The 22,661-nt window shown below is 41.2% G+C and overlaps 1 protein-coding gene across 1 annotated transcript; it reads left to right on the top strand.

Annotated features, from left to right (window-relative positions):
* Positions 1–1,177: 1,177 nt before the first annotated feature.
* LOC142488281 (uncharacterized) lies at positions 1,178–4,476 on the top strand. The gene is made up of 3 exons (XM_075588653.1): positions 1,178–1,592; positions 2,984–3,061; positions 3,425–4,476. Exons 1-3 carry the CDS (start codon positions 1,316–1,318, stop codon positions 4,474–4,476), a joined length of 1,407 nt encoding a protein of 468 aa, XP_075444768.1. The 5' UTR covers positions 1,178–1,315.
* The last annotated feature ends 18,185 nt before the right edge of the window (positions 4,477–22,661 follow it).

Here is a 22,661-nt window from a genome sequence, read left to right on the forward strand (position 1 = left end):
ATTGCGCGCCATATTTAAAGGCAACGTGTACTGCTAATCATTCTCTGTGTTGTTGGGAGTGAGAGAGAGAGAGAGACGCACAGAGCTGGACGATTGAAGATTTGCATATTGACTGAGAGACTTGTTGTGTATTGGGTGAGCTTTGTCCTTTGTTGTTTTGTTTACATCTTTGTCTTGTTTTATATGTGGAAGTGGGTCGTGTGATTGCCTGTACATTTCTTGTCTGTTTTTTGTGAGTGCTGGAAGTATGCCCGCAAAGCGTGGGAAGAGTGATGCTGGTGGGAGTGGGAGTGCTACTCGTGGGAGTACGCGTCGGAGTGAACGTACTGTTCAGGGGAGTGATGTTGCTGGTGCACCGAGTGGTGTTGCTGGGAGTGGGAGTGCTGTTGCTGGGAGTGGGAGTGCTGTTGCTGGGAGTGTGAGTGCTGTTGCTGGGAGTGGGAGTGCTGTTGCTGGGAGTGGGAGTGCTGTTGCTGGGAGTGGGAGTGCTGTTGCTGGGAGTGGGAGTGCTGTTGCTGGGAGTGGGAGTGCTGTTGCTGGGAGTGGGAGTGCTGTTGCTGGGAGTGGGAGTGCTGGTGCTAGGAGTGTGAGTGCTGGTGCTAGGAGTGTGAGTGCTGGTGCTAGGAGTGGGAGTGCTGGTGCTAGGAGTGTGAGTGCTGGTGCTAGGAGTGGGAGTGCTGGTGCTGGGAGTGCTGCTGGTGGCGCAGTTGCTGATGGGGTGTCTGGTGGTGGCGTGCTTGCTGGTGGCCAGCTTTTGGAGGCTCTTCCATTGGAAGAAGGAGAGTCCAGTCAGCACCAGCCAAGCTCTGACCCTAAACCTGCTCGGAAAAAACGTGTGGAGAAGCCACGTAATCCTCGCTTCAATGACCAGGAAAATAGGGCTCTTGTCACTGGCATTCTGGAGCACTATGACAGTCTCTATGGACATTTAGTAGGTAAGTGTAACTTTACATTTATTATTCAAATACATGTGATCCTAGGTCATCTGAGTTTTGTTCATATGCAAATATGGGTACACAATATCTTTCTATGTTCATTAGTGTGGAAACACAGCTTTTTATCATGCCTTACAAGGACAAATAAACACAGGCGGTCAATTTGCCAGAACTGCATACAATATGAATGCAACCTTGCTTACATGTATAGGTTTAGTAGTGAATGCTCATGTGCTGCACATATTACACATAAAACAGCATGTTTGCTATCTCTTGGAACAGCTAGCAGTGTAGGAAACTGGTGCTTATATTATTATTAATTTACCTCATATCTTTTATATGTTTTTCAAGGGCGGACAAGTGCAGCAAGCAAAAAAGAAATGTGGGACACAATAGTCATTGGTGTCAATGCCTGTGGGAATAGTGTCAGGGACAAGTATCATTGTCGGAAAAGATTTGATGATATTAGGTCCAAATTGAAAAAGAAAATACAAGACCAACGCGTGCATGCTACTGGCACTGGAGGTGGGCCCACACCACAACGTCTCATATTGACTCCATTGGAGGAGCTGCTTCGGCCAAAATTACTTACCGTCGTCGTGGAAGGCTTGGCTGGTGACCGTGACATTGGAATTTATCCGTCACAATTTCCAGCAGGTGATAAATATTACTGTACTAGGCGTGTCGTTGCTTACAGTTATTTTGCATATTTACACTGCTTTTTATACTGTCTTCACAATATAAGCATACCTGCATCTATATATGTATATGTCTGATTCTGTATATATATATCTCAAAATAGACATATATGTAGTAGTCCTACTAAAAGCAGTAACTAATATAGCACGTGCCATTGCGTGCTCATTTACATGTGAATTCCCAAAATGCATAGCTGCAGTGGAAGCAATTGATGGTGGGCGAAGATGGGGAACAACAGGGTAGTACACATGTGTAACACATGTTCATGAGAAATTATTAGTAGCTACAGGTACAGAACAGAAATATGTAGAATATTATTGTGTATTTTATTGATTTTACTCCGACAAACATGACATTACTGCCTATTTTAAGCATGCATCAAAGAAATTGCATGTAACGGCCTACAAACATCACTGGCACTAACACATCTATAGTTGCTTATGAAAAGGTCCATTTTTGCTTTATGTCATATACAGACAGCATAATGAGGCACACGTATCATATGTTATGTCATTGTTTTCATAACTTAAACACTGCAGATGACTACTTAGCTCATCTACCATTGTGTTAAAGCAGCTGCAATTAATATCTCATCACAGCATACACTTCAACAGAGGGGGTGGGGTTCAGCACACACACTAATTACAGCCTCATTTCACGGTCAACTTAGTTCACACCATTTGCACCTGTTTCAAGTCATTGAAAGGTGTGGCTGATTAGGCTTTTTGGGGAAGGGAATACCTTTCTTACAACCTGAATAGCACAACTGAAGTTAATCACACTCATTTGAAAGCTTAACTCTAGCTACTAAATGCCCCAACAACTCATTACTTATCAAAGCGTACGTCACACATTAGTTCACTCATATCTATAGTTGAACTACTATGAAAGACACATTATCACACACTGCATGTGTTGTCTTGTTGAGTCACAGCCACATTCAGGTGTGCCACATCTTCGATTAATGTACCACACATATCCTCTACCAAAAACAACACTTTTTGCAATATGACCACCTTCATGATAACCATTGTGAATGGTCATCTCATGATAGTTATGTACATTATGATACTGATATCACTACACAACATATGATTTTTATGTACTCATTTAATCTATTTATCCTCACGCATTACTGCAGAAACATAGTATGTTGTATGTTAGGGAACTCAAAAATTCTAAGTACACAGGCATGTACAGTGTTATTACAACTATTTATGTTCACTTTCACACACATTTTCGGTTAAGGAACTGATGTTGTTAGTTAATCATAAATACAGAACATACAATAAGTGTTTGTTCAATATTTACACATGTAAATGTAAAACTTATGTTATTGTTATATATAGTTGCCCCTGGAGGACATGTGTCACCTGAGATGGAACAAGTGTCTTCACCTGGGTCAGCCAGCTCAACACTACTAGAAGGTGAGTGTATCATTTGCTGGCCATATAATATGTGCTCTTCTATATGTTATGTTGTCATGTGCATTATTTGTTTTGCACATCTTCTTTAAATAGGATTACTTAGTGTCAGTGAAAATTAAGTGTAAGGCAACATGTATTGTGTTAGTGATGTTAATTATCATGTAGGACTTCTGAGTTTAGAGCAACTTTTCATTCATTCATATTTCATACTGAGTCCAAACATTATTCGTAAGTCAAGGTAGTTTTTAATGAGGTTATAAAACGTATGCTAACATGTTAGGTGTTACTTAGGACACAGTACAATTACATAGTAACACAGCATACATTAACATGCCATTTAATAATGTGTACATTTCTTTTTAGAACATCATGGTGATGAGGATGATGAGTATGATGAGGATGACGCCACAGAAGAGACTGAAATACAATCATGTGACCATGAAGAGGTGCCAATAGAAACTGTTGTACCGCCAAATCGTCCATCAACTTCCACATACGATGCAATTGTAGCTTCAGAGGGAAAAATAGTGGACGCAGAAAATCGTCGCCATTCAGACATGATGACAGTGCTGGAAAGGATGATTGGACTGCAGGAAGAAACAGTATCACAATTGGCACATCTCCACAGAGTCTTCATTGAAGTGCCTAAACAGTTGCAAAAAATCAACACCTCATTCGAAGCATTAGTTGTTCAGCAAACACAAGCTAATTACTGGAGAATGACTAATGTACCACAATTCAACACCTCCCAGCCAGGATCTGTTCATGCAGGTCAGTTTTCACCACATTCATCTGATATTCATTCACCAGGCCCAAATGTTACCGGTCAAGTAGCAGACATTGCTGTGCAGGTTCCTGATGACATCCTACCGCTGCCATCTGTACAAATTCAGCAGCAGACACCTACAAAGGAGGCGACAAAAACAAAACAAGACACACATGAAACAGACCAACCATCACTTGTGCAGTGTCTACCAACTTGCTCACATGTGTCACTGGGCACAAGCCCTGTCCGTGAACAGTCACTACCCAAAAGCCCTGTAGGTGAGTCGCTGCCCAAAAGCCCTGTAGGTGAGTCGCTGCCCAAAAGCCCTGTAGGTGAATCGCTGCCCAAAAGCCCTGTAGGTGAATCGCTGCCCAAAAGCCCTGTAGGTGAATCGCTGCCCAAAAGCCCTGTAGGTGAATCACTGCCCAAAAGCCCTGTAGGTGAGTCACTGGCCACAAGCCCTGTAGGTGAGTCACTGGCCACAAGCCCCGTAGGTGAACAGTCACTGGCCACAAGCCCTGCCCGTGAAGTGCCAGAGGCCACTCAAAGTGGCTCTGTTGTGCCTAAAGTTGGTGGCAAAAGAAAAAGGAAAATTCAAGAGACAACAAGCAGGCCTGTTACTCGCTCGCAAAAGGAACAAAAAAAATAAATGTTATAATTCAGAAAATATGTGTTTGGCCTTGTTTTGTTGACTTCAGATTATCTAATTACTATTGTATGTATGCTGAAGACTGTGTTGTTTCCAAACTTTCAACTATGTTCTTGTACACGTGAAGTTTTGGAAATGTTAACACTCATAATTAATTGTGTTATAAATATTTATGTTGTAATCGTCTGTTCAGTAATGGTCCACCAGGAGCCAGTTGCTAAGTTTAGAGAAGCTGCCATTGACTTTGCAGCAAAACATTGCATTTGGGTGTGTTAATTGATGTAAGAATTGCATATGCATATTAGTCACATGCAATTATTAAAACACCTAAGTAAGTGCAAACATCTTTCTTGTACGTGTACAGCAGGATTATGTGTAAATTATTACTTACCTTTGCCTTGCTTGGCCATTGTAATTTTGTCCTTTATTCAGTTGTGTGTTCGTTTCTATAACATCTCAGAATGTATAATAATATATATACACACACACACACACACACACACACTGAGTGAGTGTGAGTGTGAGTGTGTGAGTGTGTATATATATATGTATATGTGTATATATATATGTATATATGTGTATATATATATGTATATATGTGTATATATATATGTATATATGTATATATGTGTATATATATATATATATATATATATATATATATATATATATATATATATATATATATATATATATATATATAGTACTATATAAACTGGTATACATAAACTAATACACTTCATGCTTCCTTGTGAAAACACTATTTTAATAATACAGGCCTAATGTTTGAGAAATATCCTAAGTATGAGACTCTAACAGTATTGTGCTTAAACAAATGTTTATTACTTAATTCAATCATGTTTCTCACCATTTAAATAGGTTTCATACAAGGTATACTTAATGCCATCAATGTTGTGTGTACTCCTGCAATATAAAAAAAAAAAAATATTATATATAAATATATATATATTTTTATAAGAGATATATTTATATATATATATATATATATATATATATATATATATATATATATATATATATATATATACACACGTATTTAAACTCATGCAGACAGGGAGTTAACCAGACTTTCACATACACACAGAAATGTAAGCGGGGAAAAAACATTTCTTTTTGCAGGTGTGTTTTTACTGATATGCCTGGCTAAGAAATATTTTCACACACTGGTCTTTGTTAGTTTTCAAAAAAACACTATGTGAACGCATTCACAGTCTAGGGATGTTTTTCACAAACGAGATAAAAGAAGGAGAAATGTTTCTCCCACAGTCCCATATCACGAACCACAACTGTTAACCCAATTAGACAACCAAATCCAATTGGCGTTTGAAATAAGGAGTCAAAGTAGTTACTTTTGTTGACCTTGACAAGGAAAAACAGGAGTTTGTTAGCCATTCAGCACATTCATTTTGATGAGCAAATAACACAGACCTGCACACAGCTTTTGTGCTACTCAGACATGGCTGATGAATTCGTTAACAATATTAATCCCCTTTTAGGGTATAAGTACATGATCTGTGAAGCCATCTTGAACAGTCGCGGACAGAAAGCAAGCACACGCCAAATCGATGATTTCATTCGAGCAAAATATCCTTATTACCAAGACCGTAAGCATGCACGGAATTTTAATTCCTCAATAAGATTCACTTTATCAAGTAATGACTTTTTTGAACGTGACCAGGATAAGCTACAACACACCTATGGTTTCTGGAAGATTGCCCCGGAAAAACAATTTATCCTGAAAGACGGCACTTATATTGTCGTGAAAGGCATATTTATTCCTAATGGCAATAGCAATGTATCCGCTACTACTGATCCGTTTGAATCGATACGTGCTGCAATATCTGCAGCCTCCATTCCTGAAACCCACATTGTACAAGAACAAAAGTACTATGATTATGTACCAAGCCTTTCAGCTGAAATTGCATTGGAATGGGAACCGGAAGAAATGAACCTACCTCCCGACCAATTATTTGAAGAAAGCAGTGGCGATTCCTATGAGCGCATCCTGGAGGAGATATGTGCCATACTGGATTCAGCGGTTGGGTTAAGCGTGGATGAAAATGGCTTGCATTTCTGGAGCGACCAGTTGCAGCCAGGCGAAGAGTTAATTCTAGAAGAATGGTAAATATAACAATCGTTATGCGTTGACTCTGCGTTTAAATTTTTTTTTTTTTTGTAACCACCATTTTCACTTTCAATGCGTGGATACAGCGTAACATTGCAGACTGCATAACATGTAGCGATCACAAACAAATTGTTTCCTAATACAATATAGTAGGACCTGAAAGAGTAGTACACATTGCTGACGGAATAAATATACGTACTTTCCTATCCCTTTAAACATATTAGCAACATTTTACCATTACTCTAACACATACCTGTTTTGTTATCATGCAACATCTACAACATTGAAAACCGGGTCCACCACGTATGACGTGGGACCCTTGTCATGGGCCAAGGCGTCCTTAAAAAGGATTAGTGATGTAAGTCCCGCCCCCAAGCGACGTGCGCGCCTCAAAGCCTATTGGCTGTCATGTTTTGTTATAGTAACGGTAACTGCAGTGTGTGATGCGTGCGGCTCAGTGTTTGTAGGCGTACCCTGGGCGTTAGCCGAATGTTAATTGAGTGGGAGGAGTGTTAGCGTGCGTTTCACGCTGGCTTAACATGACGTCACACGTATTGCATTTGCGCATTGTGTTATCGGCCGTGCTTTCTGTTCAAACACGTCTGTTTAAAAAGAATACAGATGTACTCGTTTAGAACGAATGTAGTTTCGTCTTCATTGTATTTGAAATAAAGATGTTATGTTTACTGGTATTTTCAACATGTATTGAACGCACAACGTACGCTTTGTTTTGCGCATGCGCTAACAGTTAGTGGAGCCAAGCGTGAAGTGCGTGCGCACACAAAGATGTGCGCGCACATCTTTCAGTATACAGGCAACGTTCACTTCTTATACATAGTTATGCCTGCTACAAATTTAAAGAAACATTACATACTGATGAACAGTTTTACTTCTAACATATAAGTGACTGACGTGTGTATCTACACAATCATATAGAGCTGCGTAACGCGTTGTCACGGATGCATATCTAGTAAGGTGCCATCTTTGACCATCATGTGTTTGCTGTATTTCAGAGATGTCGGGGAAGATACAATCGGATCAATGTATGATTTCAGAAGAGTCTACCTTTATATGAGATGATTGTGAGGAGGAGCCACCGACTACTATACTACATATGGAACTAATTTTATATTGCTTGCAGCGCTTATTAACAATTAACAAACAATTAAAAATGTGATACCCTTATGCCTATATTGCATAAGCACTTAATTAACATAATGATGTTGCAAAAGAGTGCCTCATGAATTTTTATTGAGTGTTCTTTAATGACTACTAACATTTTATGACATGGTGTGTTTTATATATAACAACCATTCCCACTCTGCTAACACATTTGTGTATTATAATATGTAATGGAACGTATGACTGTCGAAACTATGTAACAATAATAATAATAATATGAGCATGTTCATGTATAGGGCTGCTAGTTGTACGCAGCGATTTACAGACACATGTTTCAGCCTGAGGTCCCTGGCCCGTGGAACGTACAAATGTTTTTTTGCCGCATGAGGCACAGGGAGATAAAGTGACTTGGCCAAGGTCACAAGGAGCCCACACCGGGAATTGAACCAGACTCCCCTGCTTCAAACTATCAGTGCCAGTGTGTGTCTTTACTCAGTGAGCCACTCCTTCTCCCAATGTAAAGGACACTTACAACCAAGTAGCCATTTATTTTTAAAATCTCTTGTTACATGGGTATGTAGATAAAATGGTTTGGGACTGTAGCAAATAATGTTACTGGCCAGATGTTATGGTCCCCTCCAATGCATGATGTTCTGAATATGACATCACCATCATGTTATGAAGTACGTTTCTGTGTATATTTCATTAACCTAACTAACTATAGTTTACTGTGTTTATTAATCGTTTAGAAATACATAGTATAGTCAATATGATGATATAAGCTACCATAATAAAGCTGGTGTTATCATTTGTCGGTGTTATACATGGATCCTACACCAATTGATAGAGACACAAACAGTTGTCTTAAAAAGTGTGTCTATGCTAGTGATGAATGTGCTCCCGTAAGTAAACAAATAAGTACAGTTATCCCCTTTTCTCCAACCACCTCTATATTACATTAATGGAAATTATAAGGAAACATACATAAAATGTGATGAAATGTGAGTAATCATTTTGTAATACAATGCACATGAAAGCTCAAGAGTACCTAAATGCATATACATGATACAGAAAGTACATATATGTAACATTTGTGTTTAAACCAATATGTTGGGTTTTTAGTTCCAATAATTATAGGAAGATTGAGGTAGCCACATCTTATGAGAGATGTCAGCAAATATACATACCATGATCAGTCATACTGGAGATATACCTATAATGCAAAGGAACAATATATAAATTGCAAACATTGACATGCCATCTTCAGTACCGTAAACAACACAGCAAAGTGTGTATTTGGTGTTAAATGTACAACACCATGTATATTTCATGACATTCAAAATGTAAATCAGCCTGGTGTACACATCATATGGATGTACATGTTACACTGCACCAATAACATTGTATGTAAGCATACTAGAAGCATGAATGATTATGGGCATAATATGTGTTTTGTCTTAGCATAAGGAATAACACAATGCTAAAATATTATTGCTTTGTTACCCAAGTTGTATTCACATACACACAACTAAAGTACAATTGAAGAGGGATTATATAACCTGTGCAACAATAACATACCGGTGCCACATCCCTTTGTGCACACAGCAGAGAAAAGAAAGGTGTGCAACCCATATTCATCTGTGTCCTAACAGAAGGTTATATAAAGAAACATTATTGTTAATATAACATAATTAAACTATAAAAGTAGTACTAGGAACATATGAGTTTGTACTTACAAGAAAAAAATGAATTGATGAGATTCTGTCGTGTCTGGCCACCACTGGCTGTTTGTTCATTTTCAGCAGCTACATGGGTGGGATGCTCGTCTACCAAAGCCTCAGCTAGGTCTGACTGTACATTGTGCCTGAGTGCAACATTGTGCAAAATGCAACAGGCAAGGATAATATCAGACACTTTTTGAGGCTTGTATAGAAGAGCCCCACCAGTTCTGTCCAGACACCTAAACCTGGTCTTGAGTAGGCCAAATGTCCTCTCTATAACAGATCTTGTAGATATATGGGCTGCATTGTACCTGTCCTCTGCTTCAGTTTGAGGGTTTAGCACCGGAGTCAAGAGCCACGGCCTAATTCCGTATCCTGAGTCACCTATAATGAATGGAGCACACATAAGCTGACATTAGTGATCAAATTGTACAATGCCAACATTCCTAAATCAACATGTGTTTTGTGTTAGAACATGTAAATATGTACTCACCCAGCAGCCAACCAGGTTCAAAATGTCCCTCTTCGAACGCATGGAAGACTGAAGAGTTCCTCAGGATAGAGGAATCGTGACTGGAACCAGGGAACTTGGGTACCACATGCATTATCCTCATCGTGGCATCACATACCACCTGTACATTGAGTGAATGGTAGTGCTTCCGATTGCGGTACACATGCTCACTCTGACTAGGTGCAATCAAAGCAACATGTGTGCAATCGATTGCACCCAGCACAGATGGTATCCCTGCTATATTATAAAAGCCAGTCCTGACTTCCAGCCACTCTGTTGCCTCTGTAGGAAAATGAATATAATTCCTAGCGCGTCTATTGAGTGCATAGAGAAACTGGGTCAAGGCCCGCGAGAATGTAGATTGCGAGACCCCGCCCACTATGCCCACAGTTGTCTGGTATGACGCGGAAGCAAGATAATGTAATGAGCACAGCATTTTAACAAGCCCAGGGACTGCACGACCTCTGGCTGTGAAAAAATCTAAATCCCCCCTTATCTCCTCATAAAGAGCTAAGATTGCTGCTGAACTCAAACGATAGCGACTTACAATCTCCTCCTCACTCATCCCATCTAACAGGGTTCTCTCCCTGTACAGACGCGGACGAGGCACAAGTTGTCTCCTCTGTCTTCTCCTCTGATCTCCTGTCCCTCTACCTGTCCCTCGGCCTGTCCCTCTCCCTGTCCCTGTCGTATCCGCGTCACTGTCCCTGTCACTGTCCCTCGGTGTGTCCCTCCCTTGCCCTATATGATTGTCTTCATCATCAAGCATGTCATAGAAAAGAATGTTCCTCCGTCTCCTAAACAATCTCAACATTTTGAAATGAGTAGCTGTGAATGAGCAGGTAATGTGCGTCCTTTAAATAGGTATGTGATGATGTCAGGTGACATAGTAAAATGCAAGGTGTTACATTAACATAATAAAGTACTTCTGTGGCAAGCTGTGTGCACTTGTTGTTCTAAGTATTTGTTGTGTGTATTCTGCAGGGAATGATGATATTTGGCAATGATGTGACGTGAATCTTTGTACAAAGATTGCTTGCAAATAAATAGTTGCATGTGCAATGCATGTAACACTTGTGAACGCAAGAGTCAGTCATGTAATGAGACAAAAAGGCTGAGATTGACGTGGGAAAAGTTTTGTGTAACATGTGTAATTATCCATGTTATTGTGACATGTTGGCAACAATGAATAGTCGTGTGCATATGCATGCATTTGTGTAAGGAGGATAGTTGGTATAGAATGAGTTTACAAGGTGTCCCAATGATGAATTACTGTACATGTGTGTATAAGTTAGGTTGAAGTGCTTGTAATGCAACGGTTACAATGTAAACATGCAATGTGATTGAGCGTCCAATAAGTGACGTCATGAAAATAGGGAGGACCCAAAAGTATATGTAAACATGAGAAGACAGATGTACATGAACGTTTAAAGATGCGTGTCACATTACAAGCATTGTGTAATGTAAAGGAAGATGAATATACTGTGTATGTGTGACATGTGTGACATGTGTAACATCATGTAAATAATTGTCGCTGAGTTGAGTAAAATGTGTGATATGATGTGAGGTTCTCCTTTAAGAGTGTAGTATAGTATTTTCCCTTGCCACATCATCACATGATGAGTAATGTGACCCGCAAATGCTGAAAACATGTAAAAGTCGAATGTTATGCAAATAAGACACATCAGCTGTGACACAATGCAGGGAATGCCCCCACACTGTAATGCAAATCCCCCTTGTATTGTGAGCAATGAAACGTAAACAGTACTATACTGTTATACGTCCCCGCTCCATTGACTTCCATTGATGTACAGAAGATGTTTTTTTTCTAAGTGCCGTTCCGGCAGCCTTAGCGATCGTTCTCCCGTCCAAACTGCCAACTTTAGTTGGCGGGAGAAATCGGCCATAACATCTCAATTTCGTAGTGCCGATCAGCCCCGATAAGCTGTTTTTTTTTTGTTGAATCCAGCCGATTTAAAAAAGTGGCGATCAGTGTCGAAAACAGGCTTATCGGCAGGCGACTGGCCATAACCAAATTATCGGCTCCGAAACCTGGCGATATGAAGCACTTATCGGCGCTTACTGAATCTCAAACCCAATTTTGGCTATAACATGGCCATATTTCCCTTATCAACGCTTACTGCATGAGGCCCTATGTCTCCAAATGGTCTTAATGAGGATATAGATTTAGCAGCATTCCTATGAATTTTAATGTCCTGTCTATATAGAGATAACTTTGGACTTGTATTGTGTATAATCCAATGCACAACATGTATTCCAAACCAACAAAAAAAAAAATGTTTACGTCATAGCTAAAATAAATAGTTCTGCGTACATCAAGTAGGAAATAATCAAGCAGTTGGTACATAGGTTTACCACACCAGGAGATGACACTGTGCGACACCCTCAGATGGATCTCAGCATGTAATGGATCTGCAGTCGTCTCATAAGTCTCTTCCAGCGTCCTCTGTTAGGGGATGGTAGATGGATGAGTCCCTTGTAGAGGAAGCCCCACAGCACACAGCTCACAGGCAGGTGAAGAAGCCGTAGGATTCAGCGTCCATGGAACACTGCAACATTTGCCGCCACTCCTCTGTTTGGCGCTCAGCGATGACGTCACTAGTCGCACCTCAACTTCCGCAATGCTTCGCGTGGAACGCACAGCGTGCGTGTCAATCCAGTGTTGTGAAGCAGCGGGGAGGATTAAAACGCCAAGCAGATGTTTCTGTGCGTTTAAAATGACATCCATTCCTTTTTATATACTGTTATCGCTTTGTATCTAATTATGGCTTTTCTTTTCCAGAAGCTCTACTTTTCATGCGCCGAATATGTTTTTGAAATGAATCTGTTTTAGATTAAATGAATTTTATATAATGATTGTTAATATGTTCTGTGAGACAGAGTATCACAAATCAAGAGCATTATGCTGCACCTGTAATTAATGATGTGGCAATTAGACACCGCATTTGTGATTGGGTGAAGTGAAGTATATATATATGTACATGCCCCTTCACTATGCATACATTCCCTGAAGAAGTAACCTAGTGTTACGAAACGCGTTGGATAAGAGGTGTCTATGCTCTTCTCCCCCCATTATTTGTGATTCTGGACACTGTTGGGACACTGTTTACAAGCCATCTGCTTGGCGTTTTAATCCTCCCCGCTGCTTCACAACACTGGATTGACACGCACGCTGTGCGTTCCACGAGAAGCATTGCGGAAGTTGAGGTGCGACTAGTGACGTCATCGCTGAGCGCCAAACAGAGGAGTGGCGGCAAATGTTGCAGTGTTACATGGACGCTGAATCCTACGGCTTCTTCACCTGCCTGTGAGCTGTGTGCTGTGGGGCTTCTCTACAAGGGACTCATCCATCTACCATCCCCTAACAGAGGACGCTGGAAGAGACTTATGAGACGACTGCAGATCCATTACATGCTGAGATCCATCTGAGGGTGTCGCACAGTGTCATCTCCTGGTGTGGTAAACCTATGTACCAACTGCTTGATTATTTCCTACTTGATGTACGCAGAACTATTTATTTTTAACCATAAAGTCACATTTTATACTTTAATACACTATGTGCGTTGTGCGCCTTGTTCTTTTGTTTTTTGTCTAGTTTCTGGGGTGTCGAGCCACCCCCAAGAAAGGCTGCAGACCCACGATTAGTGCAAGATCTACATTTAAGGTCCACATTATTGTTTATTTAATCACGATGCACTGTTCACTTGATATTTGTTGTTCACTAGGTATTAGCTGCGCACTATAACCTTTTTTTCCACTGTTACGTCATAGCTGTTGATTCCAATAATACCAGTTTTTCTTAGACCGCCGTAGTTCAGTTATTTCATCTTTTTTATACAGTCATTTTAACAATTAAAATTTTATTTTCCTTATTCTATATTATAGACACAACATTTATAATTCTCATAATTTTTAAACTTTTTAATAATTAAATTCCTAATAAAGATTCATATCTATTTTTTATGTAAACCAACTATTAAAATACTTTTTATCAATTAGTAGTTCACATTATATTACATGTAGCTTAAATACTTTTTAAACATCCATATCTAGTATCATCTGGAGATATTAGTAAACAACAGCCACAATTGGTTAATGCTACAAGTGCTCCTATTGATTGGAACTACAATGAAGCACTATTTAAACGAAGCTCAGCACCCTTGTTGTTACAGTGGCCCTGACGAAGAGGACCTGTTCCTTGAAACGCGTAGGGCTGTATCTACTAAGGCTGCTGAAATTGAAGCACCATCGGGGGATACGGAGCTTGTCCGCATCATCCAGTAAGGGAGTGTACGTCAGCCCAAACCCAACCCCCGATTGGCGGCGCGAGTACGCGAACACGGGGACGTCACAAGCATACGTGACATGGAAGCGGAGCTTCACCGATCGACGAGGGAAGGAGTTACAGACTGAAAGAAATCTCCTGGCAGGAGACGGGGACACTGCGGCTGTTCCGGTGGATGCTTTACCACGGATCACCACACATATTGATGTGCCTTATATCTACTCACGTCTGTAAGTGTTTTTTACCGTTTTTTCATTGCATTAAACCTGTCATACTGCACTATGGGTTTTGCGCTTTTTTCTTCTCTTTTCTTTTCTCTATAGCTTTTATCTTGGACCCAAGAGTTGGATCCAGTGAAACAAGCTGCATTACCCATACAATTTTTGGACTGGACTCTACATATATACACATACAGACTTTTTCTTGTGCATATGATTATGTACAGTGGTTGACAAATCACCAAAAAATCTACTCGTCGAACAAAAAAATCTATTTGCCACCTAGTACCACACGTGTGCTGTTTGGGCCAATAGGAGCTCGCCACGATGTTAAATCCACTCGCCCGGGGCGTGCAAATGTATAGGTTTTTCGAACACTGATTATGTATATATACTGATGAATTTGTTTTAATTTGCTATATTATTGTGATAATAATAGTACTTATATCTCTGTCCACTGAGGCAAGAGCGCTAGCTGAATCAAGTATTAACATATTATACTTTCATACATAAGAGGTTGCAATATCCTTTTTATTATAATTCAATACTCTTGTTTTATCAGCACTCACTGTATTTTTATATGATATGGGTTAGTAATGTCTGTATGCTGTACATTGGTTTATATCATGATGTCTGACTTAACCCTGTGTTGTATTGCAGGCTCCAGGTTAATGGCTGGTACTCCAAATTTGGTCCCAGTGAGGACATGGAAATTTCACCTAGGGGGAAAGTGTAGCCATAGCTGGTCCAGGCTATATTTTCTGCCCCCTATCCCAGTAGCTATATGTAGTGTCGGGCTATCCTGTGGGGTTTACCCCCCCCTCATAAAAAAACAACATGGCCACCATGATCAACCAATAGAAGGCTGTGACAGGTCCCACTGCCATTGTGACTTTTTATTAACTCATAGCAGACCGAGACTGACCTGGCAGAGTCACATCGCTTCTGCCACAAATTTCCCCTGGTTGTCGGAGCCGGGGACTTCCGTGTGTTCAAAAAATCTTACGCATTTCGCCTTTGACTTCTCAAAATGGCTTCTTCAGAGGTTTTTGAAAACCTCAGAAGAAGCCATTTTGAGAAGTCAAAGGCGAAACGCATAAGGTTTTTGATCCTCCACAGACACCTTAGCAGCCCATCTGACTCCAGTGGGACACCGTAGGTGTGCGCGCGCACACAGAAGTCGCTGGCGCCAACAACTAAGAATAATTGTGGCAGACGGAGGTCCTTTGGAGGACAAAGAAGAGGCTATCGGGCACCCCAGGAATCGGGGTGTGTATGTCCTGTGAAGTCGACGTGTACCTAAATACACATACTGTGATTTAAAATTGGGAGCATGCAAGTGTGTCACTTTTGTTTTCTCACAGATTTTACTTGATTAAAACAATGTTATGCTATGTCTTTCCCTATTCCTTTTTTGAGGCATCTGGATTGGTCTATAACATCCATTCCATTGGACATCCATCTAGTGAGTGCATATTTTTTGTCAGCACTATTTGAGCACTATCTGAATTTTAAATCACTCATTTGCGCTTTGTTCACATACTCACTGGATAGCTACAATGTTGCCATTTCCAGGGGCAGGCCTACCGGCAGTTTGGAGTGTCATACCTGGGGAGGGTACTGACTGGATCACATTCAGATGGTTTGATGCCTGTCAGTACCTGGACCTGCAATTTTATGGGGCAGGGTTACAAGCCCTTCCCCCGGATATAAAAGCGGTCACTCCACCAAATTGTGTATGTGTCTTCCCTACCTCAGTGGAGTTGGAGTGATTTCCCTTGCTCCGTCAGGGGGTGAGGGAGCAGAGGAGGGACTATTGAGGTTTGGCAAAATCCTTTCCGGATTTTCACAATCCGGTTCGGAATTTTGCTCTTGCTTGACCTCTGTGGCTGGATCGTCCATTTTTGCTCCTGGCAACTTCCTTTAAAAGGACAGCCCTGTTAGTAGGAAGTTGCCGAACAAAGTTCCAGTTTCCTTCTGTGTTCATTCAACGTGTTTATGCTTTTGTCTCTCACGTTACTAGACCTGGCTCACCGACCTTGACTACCCTTGTCTTCAGCCCGCCCGACCCTGACTTTCGGCTTACGGCTCACTACTCTATCAGGACTTTGTCCCTCGGCTCAGGTCGGTTCTTTCACCTTCCTACCTCAGCCCTGCTGGTCTGTTTCCTGCTTGAGACGAGCATTGTTACATTTTGCTCGGCCCAAATATGGACCCCGCTGAGGTAGGATGGACCATACCCTGCAAGGACAGTACTTGGGGGATCATGAGCAACGCCTCGCCCTGCACGATCAACAACTGGCTCAGATGTGTGATGGGGTGCAGGACTTAGTCGCCCATATAAGCACCCATCAGCCGAACTTGAAGGCTGCAGATGCGGCTCCGATACCGCTCCCGTTATCCCCAGCGATCAGGGAACCTATAGTATTAGGTCTCCCTTGGTTGTGTGCCCACAACCCTACAGTTGACTGGTTAATGGGGCAAGTGACCACTTGGGGCCAGCGACGTCACTGGACTTGCTTGACTACACCTCACCCCAGATCTGACTCTGACTGCTGGCATCTGTATCTCTCCCCGATGGTCTTCCCCTCGCATACCAGAATTTGGGGAATGTTTTCAACAAGCTGATGGGTTACCATCACATTGGGCATTCAATGATCCAAACAACTTGTTTCCAGGAGCCATTCCACCTCCTCAGACTATTTCAGCAGTTTCTTCTACTCTTCCATCGTCCGTCTCTCTATCTGGAGTTCCTGTGGTGGATAAAAAGGTCCAGGAGCTACATTCTCCCTGGAGGAGGATTCATGCCAACATAACTAAAGCTTCCCTTCAGCAGAAGGATCATGCAGATAAGCGTCGGTGGCCAGCTCTGCAGGTCCAGGTTGGAGATCACGTATGGTTATCTACAAGGAACATCCATCTGAAGATTCCTTCCCTGAAGCTTTGGCCCAGGTTCATAGGTCCCTACAAGATTGTGAAATAAGTAAATCTGTCTGCGTTTAAATTGGAGCTACCAGATACCCTAACGATTCCTCCGATCTTCCATGTGTCTCTCCTAAACGTGGTGGTCTGCAACAACTCCGCTTCTGCTCCCACCTCCAAGGCCCAGTTCTGATAGATGACCAAGTGGAGTATGTAACTCATCAGATTCTAGATTCCCGTAGATCTCGAGGCAATCTCCAGATCTTGTATCTTGGAGGGGATACAGTCCAGAGGAGAATTCTTGGGTGAAGGCTAGTGATGTCCACACTTCCTCCTTGATCAGAGGTTTCCTCTGGAGGTTCCCCGACAAACCCGAATGAAATCACCCAGAGATCGATTCTGGGGTGGGGTGGGGAAGTGGGGGTGCGGTGAGGTTTGGCAAAATTCTTTCCGGGTTTTCACATTCCGGTTCGGGATTTTGCTCTTGCTCGCCCTCTGTGGCTGGATCGTCCATTTTTGCTCATGGCAACTTCCTTTAAAAGGACAGCCCTGTTAGCAGGAAGTTTCCGAGCAAAGTTCCAGTTTCTTGCTGTGTTCATGCAAAGCGTTAATGCTTTTTGTCTCTCACGTTACCAGACTCAGCTCATGTACCTCGACTACCCTTGTCTTCAGCCCGCCCCGACCATTGCAAGTACCTCGACTAACCTTTGATTTCAGCCTGCCTCGACCTCTGCATCAACAAAGACTACGCAACTCTGCTGCCAGCCCTGACCTTTGCCTTATGACTCACTACTCTATCAGGACTCAGTTCTTTCACCTTCCTACCTCAGCCCTGTGGGTCCGTTTCCTGCTTGAAACAAGCATTGTTACACTAAAGTTCCTAGGGTCTGCTCCAGGGAATGTGGAAGATGAATAAAGACCAGTTGTACCATCAAGTGTCTCAGTGTGTTGCTGGAGAGAGTATGTGCCTGTGGGGAACAATCCTGCCTCTGCCAGGACCCTCATGGAATGGAGGCGCTGCACCATAAGAAAGAGACCCTGTCCTGTTACTTTGGGTAATTTCAGAAGCTTGTTCTGACGAACTGACTAGAGTAACGCTGCAGACTTGGATTAGAAACAGGAAGGACGTTTCCCCTCAAGGCCCGCCCCCCAGTGACGTAACATCCGCCTGAGGAACACGGGAAAGCACAGGAGCACGCCTATGAGCGCCACTGTGTAACCAGAGGAGGACTTACATCTCTCCACAGCTGATATCCACTGCCTGTTTACATCCACCATCCTGTGAGTAGGGCTCCGGTTTTACTCCACCGGATTGGCGGTCTCTCTGTCACTCGCATATCTCCAATTTTATTTTGTTTTATTTTGTATTAAATTAGCTTTTATTCTCAGCCTTGCTATTGTATGTCCTATGTTTGTTTTGTCTGTTTTGTATCATTATGTAGGTGTGTTAGTCATTGTTTTTGATCAATTGATCCCGTGCTGGCTATGTTGCACTATATTTTTCTTTATTTCATTTCATATTACGCAACACACGGAGAAAGTCGCATCTGATCATCCGACGGTCTAGGGATTGAAGGGTTGCTCCTTTGGACGTTTCGCCTCACGTTTTGGACTTCCAGGACAATTACTACATTGGACTCAAAAGGCGCCAGTATTTCTTTTGTTCTCCTGTCCTGTTACTGCTTCCATATACCATCAGAGGAGCCCTCAGACCTCCTGGAAGACCACAGGTGAGCTAAACAACACCAGGACACACCCTGTAGATACCGGATCTCCCGTAAGGGGGGGGGGGGGCGTGCGGGGGAACAGGTGCTACACCTGGATAAGTGTTAAACCTGTGATATTTCTTTAAAAAGAGGAAGCAGCATGGATTGCTGCTTTGAAGCAGCGCAAATGAAGTCCCTTCAATTGATCACATTCATGGTAAATTCCGCGTTAATAAAACAAGGGCTAGCTTAAAAAAAATAATTGGTGGGTTACTTTAACTATTGTGTTTGTAAGTGTCTAACTTTGTACAATCATTATTCATATCAAACTTCATGACAAAATAATAATTGGTAATTAAGATAAAAGTGGTATCTCCCCAGACACTGCAATAATACTGATTAACCATAGATCAAGGGTTGTCTACCGCAAGTCTGCCACTTTTTTCTTTTTAATTTAATTATTTCTAGTTTGACAGCCGTGTGTTCATTGAGTCGATCTTTAACTAGCTGTGATTCTGATGACTGCTTTCCTAATTGTGCTGTTGTCAAGATCAATAATTCATGATCATCTGTTGAAGCTAATGAGTTGGTCCAATTACAGTATTTGAGCATCAGTAGGTTTAAGTGTTGTGTGAAGGGACTGAACTAATTTAGATGATTGCAGGGCAAAGGTGTGGCTGAAATATAAGCTAATTCAATAAACTCCTGCGCTAGCGAGGGATCTGTAACGCATGGCAAACATCTCCGGCAGCAAAATCTCTTTCAGATTCAAATGGGATTCCTATTTCTACAAGGTCCGTGTCTGTACATTACACATGCAAAGGCAAGTAACAAGAGGAGACTCGAGGGCACTTCAAATGAATACAAATGTATGCAATGAAAAGAAGTTACATGGGATTTTTTTCCCTTCTATAGCACATTAGGAGTGATACAGTACATTCTGAGAATTGGGGAGCGGGAGAAGAGGGACGTGTGCAGGAGATGGAGGTCAAAGGCATTAAAGCAACAAACAAAAAAACTAAAATAACATTGTTAGATCTATTTCTTGTTTTTTTTTTTTTTTCCAAAAGTGAATGAAACTGAACTGCACACCAATAAGACTTAAAAAAAATAATAATTGATGTCTACCACGGAAAAATAGAAAAACATGTTTTTCATTGTATTGTATGTCTTTATTTATATAGCGCCATTAATGTACATAGCGCTTCACAGTAGTAATACATGTGGTAATCAAATAAATAACAGAGCATGGGAATAAGTGCTTTAGACATAAAAGTAACATTAAGGAAGAGGAGTCCCTGCCCCGAGGAGCTTACAGTCTAATTGGTAGGTAGGGAGAACGTACAGAGACAGTAGGAGGGAGTTCTGGTAAGTGCGTCTGCAGGGGGCCAAGCTTTATGTATCATGTGTTTAGAATATCCACAGTGCTATTCATATGCTTCTTTAAACAAGTGTGTCTTAAGGTGGGTCTTAAAGGTGGATAGAGAGGGTGCTAGTCGGGTACTGAGGAGAAGGGCATTCCAGGGGTGTGGGGCAGTCAGTGAAAAGGGTTTAAGGCGGGAGTGGGCTTTAGATACAAAGGGGGTAGAAAGAAGACATCCTTGAGCAGAACGCAAAAAAAAAAGGGTAGTTTTGCAGAATTTTCACGTTTATTTTTTTTTCCGCTGACATCAGCTTTCACCGCGGCAGCCTCTGTTGTTTTAATGCGTACGGATGGCAGCCGCCACCACCGCCGCCACTGCATTCATTTACATTGGCCAATTTACTTTCCCGCCCCCAAAAAAATTCACCAAGTCAAAGTGCAGGTCACGTCCCACTAAATTCAGCCGCGTCACACTTTTATATACTGCTATTTTTGTCAAATTCTGGGGGAAAGTGCCGACATTCTGGCCAAATTGGCTACATTTGAATTTTCGTGAACATCTCCAAACAACGCAAAATGTAAATATTTGCTATGACAATTACACAATGATGTCTGCCATTGCTATATACCCCATAAATGGACTTAACGGAGGTAACATTTTTTATGGTGCGTAGAGACGACAGCTGTTTTAAGTCACAAAATAAACAAAACAATATATCACAGACGTTCGGGAAGCTAATAAAAGAGATATAGTATAATGACATATAACACATAATATAAATATCTCTTAAATGTTTTTTTTTTTTTTTTACAAAAGCAAGAAATATTTCAACAAATTGACAAGAATAGAGACTATGTATTTAGGTCAATGTAAATAATGATCATACAGCAATAATCATTATTGGTTAAATATATAGACCAGTGGTTTTCCACATGTGGTCAATGAGAGTTTCTTGGGGCACAATTTCGTAATGGCTGCCATTTTAATCTTAAAGACCCAATGATTTATTGGGGGGGAAAAAACATTGAAATATAATAATGCAAAAGGTTATTAAATAATATGATAGATTATATATAGTGACGAAATGCGTAAGTACCCGGATGAAACTTGACGATTGATGTCATCACGCTTGCGGACGCCAACAAGCCTCTAATCAGCTGTTACCACCATTGTGTGCTCCGTGTACCGTAAGGCTGCAGTTTCTACTGTACATACACTATATGGTAGCTGAGTCTACTATTACTATTCAAGCTGCATTGGACACACCAGGATCTCTCTCTGCTGTTGGAACCGGAGGACTGATATCTGTTGCAGATGAGTAACCACTAGAGACATATTCTCTCCAATATGCTTATGATCTAGTTCCGTTTGTGAGTGTGCTACCTTATTTTTTTCAAAGTTTGGCATTAAACATTTTACAGTTTTACACTACGGGGCGCGCGCTTCTCTTTTTTCACAGATTTATGTGGATGCAGGTTATCCTACAAAAAGCTGCGAATCTGCCCAGGAATACTTCTATCCTTTTTGGACATTCAACCAATATTGATAGCATCTATATTGCCAACATATATATATATATATATATGTATATATGTGGACACCCCTATACTTTTTATACTGTCTCTATAGCTGACAAGTTCAGTTCTACTGTTTTAATCTATTGTCTATTATACAGACCTTTCTACTATTGGTACTACTGGTCTATTTAGCGCTAATATTGTGTTTCTTTATATATATAAATATATATATATATTGTGACAAACGCCCCTCTTTTGTAGCGCTGACGTCTGTCTGGGTTCTTCCTGACACAGTCTTCTAGGGCTATTTATACAAAAACAGGATCATGCAAAGTATTATGCTGCTTAACTCAGGCTTCTGCCTGCTTTATTTTCATCCAAGTAAGGTACTGCAGCTTTAACAAGTGTAGATTAGAGGTACTCAGATACTTTCATTCAGCAGTTCACTCATTTCAGTGTTACAGTATTTCCCACACTGTTATTTTTAAGAAATAAAACCAAAATCATATAAACAAAATCCTATCCCTTTCAGGGATCTAACTACACATCAGAATCAGTCTCTCTAACAGCTGCTGGCCAACTAACCTGGTTCCCCAGCTTAAAACAATGCCCTCTCATTTAGGGTCACTAGATACAGCACAGTCTTTTAGCA

This window comes from Ascaphus truei, chromosome 2 (assembly GCF_040206685.1).
Source record: "Ascaphus truei isolate aAscTru1 chromosome 2, aAscTru1.hap1, whole genome shotgun sequence".
Classification (NCBI taxonomy): Eukaryota; Metazoa; Chordata; class Amphibia; order Anura; family Ascaphidae; genus Ascaphus; species Ascaphus truei.

Bases quoted from the DNA above. Each gene is read 5' to 3' on its own strand.
- LOC142488281 (XM_075588653.1), top strand. From the start codon at position 1,316: ATGTGGGACACAATAGTCATTGGTGTCAATGCCTGTGGGAATAGTGTC. The intron at 1,593-2,983 runs GTGATAAATATT...TGTTATATATAG, and splicing joins TCCGTCACAATTTCCAGCAG to TTGCCCCTGGAGGACATGTG. The intron at 3,062-3,424 runs GTGAGTGTATCA...ATTTCTTTTTAG, and splicing joins CAGCTCAACACTACTAGAAG to AACATCATGGTGATGAGGAT.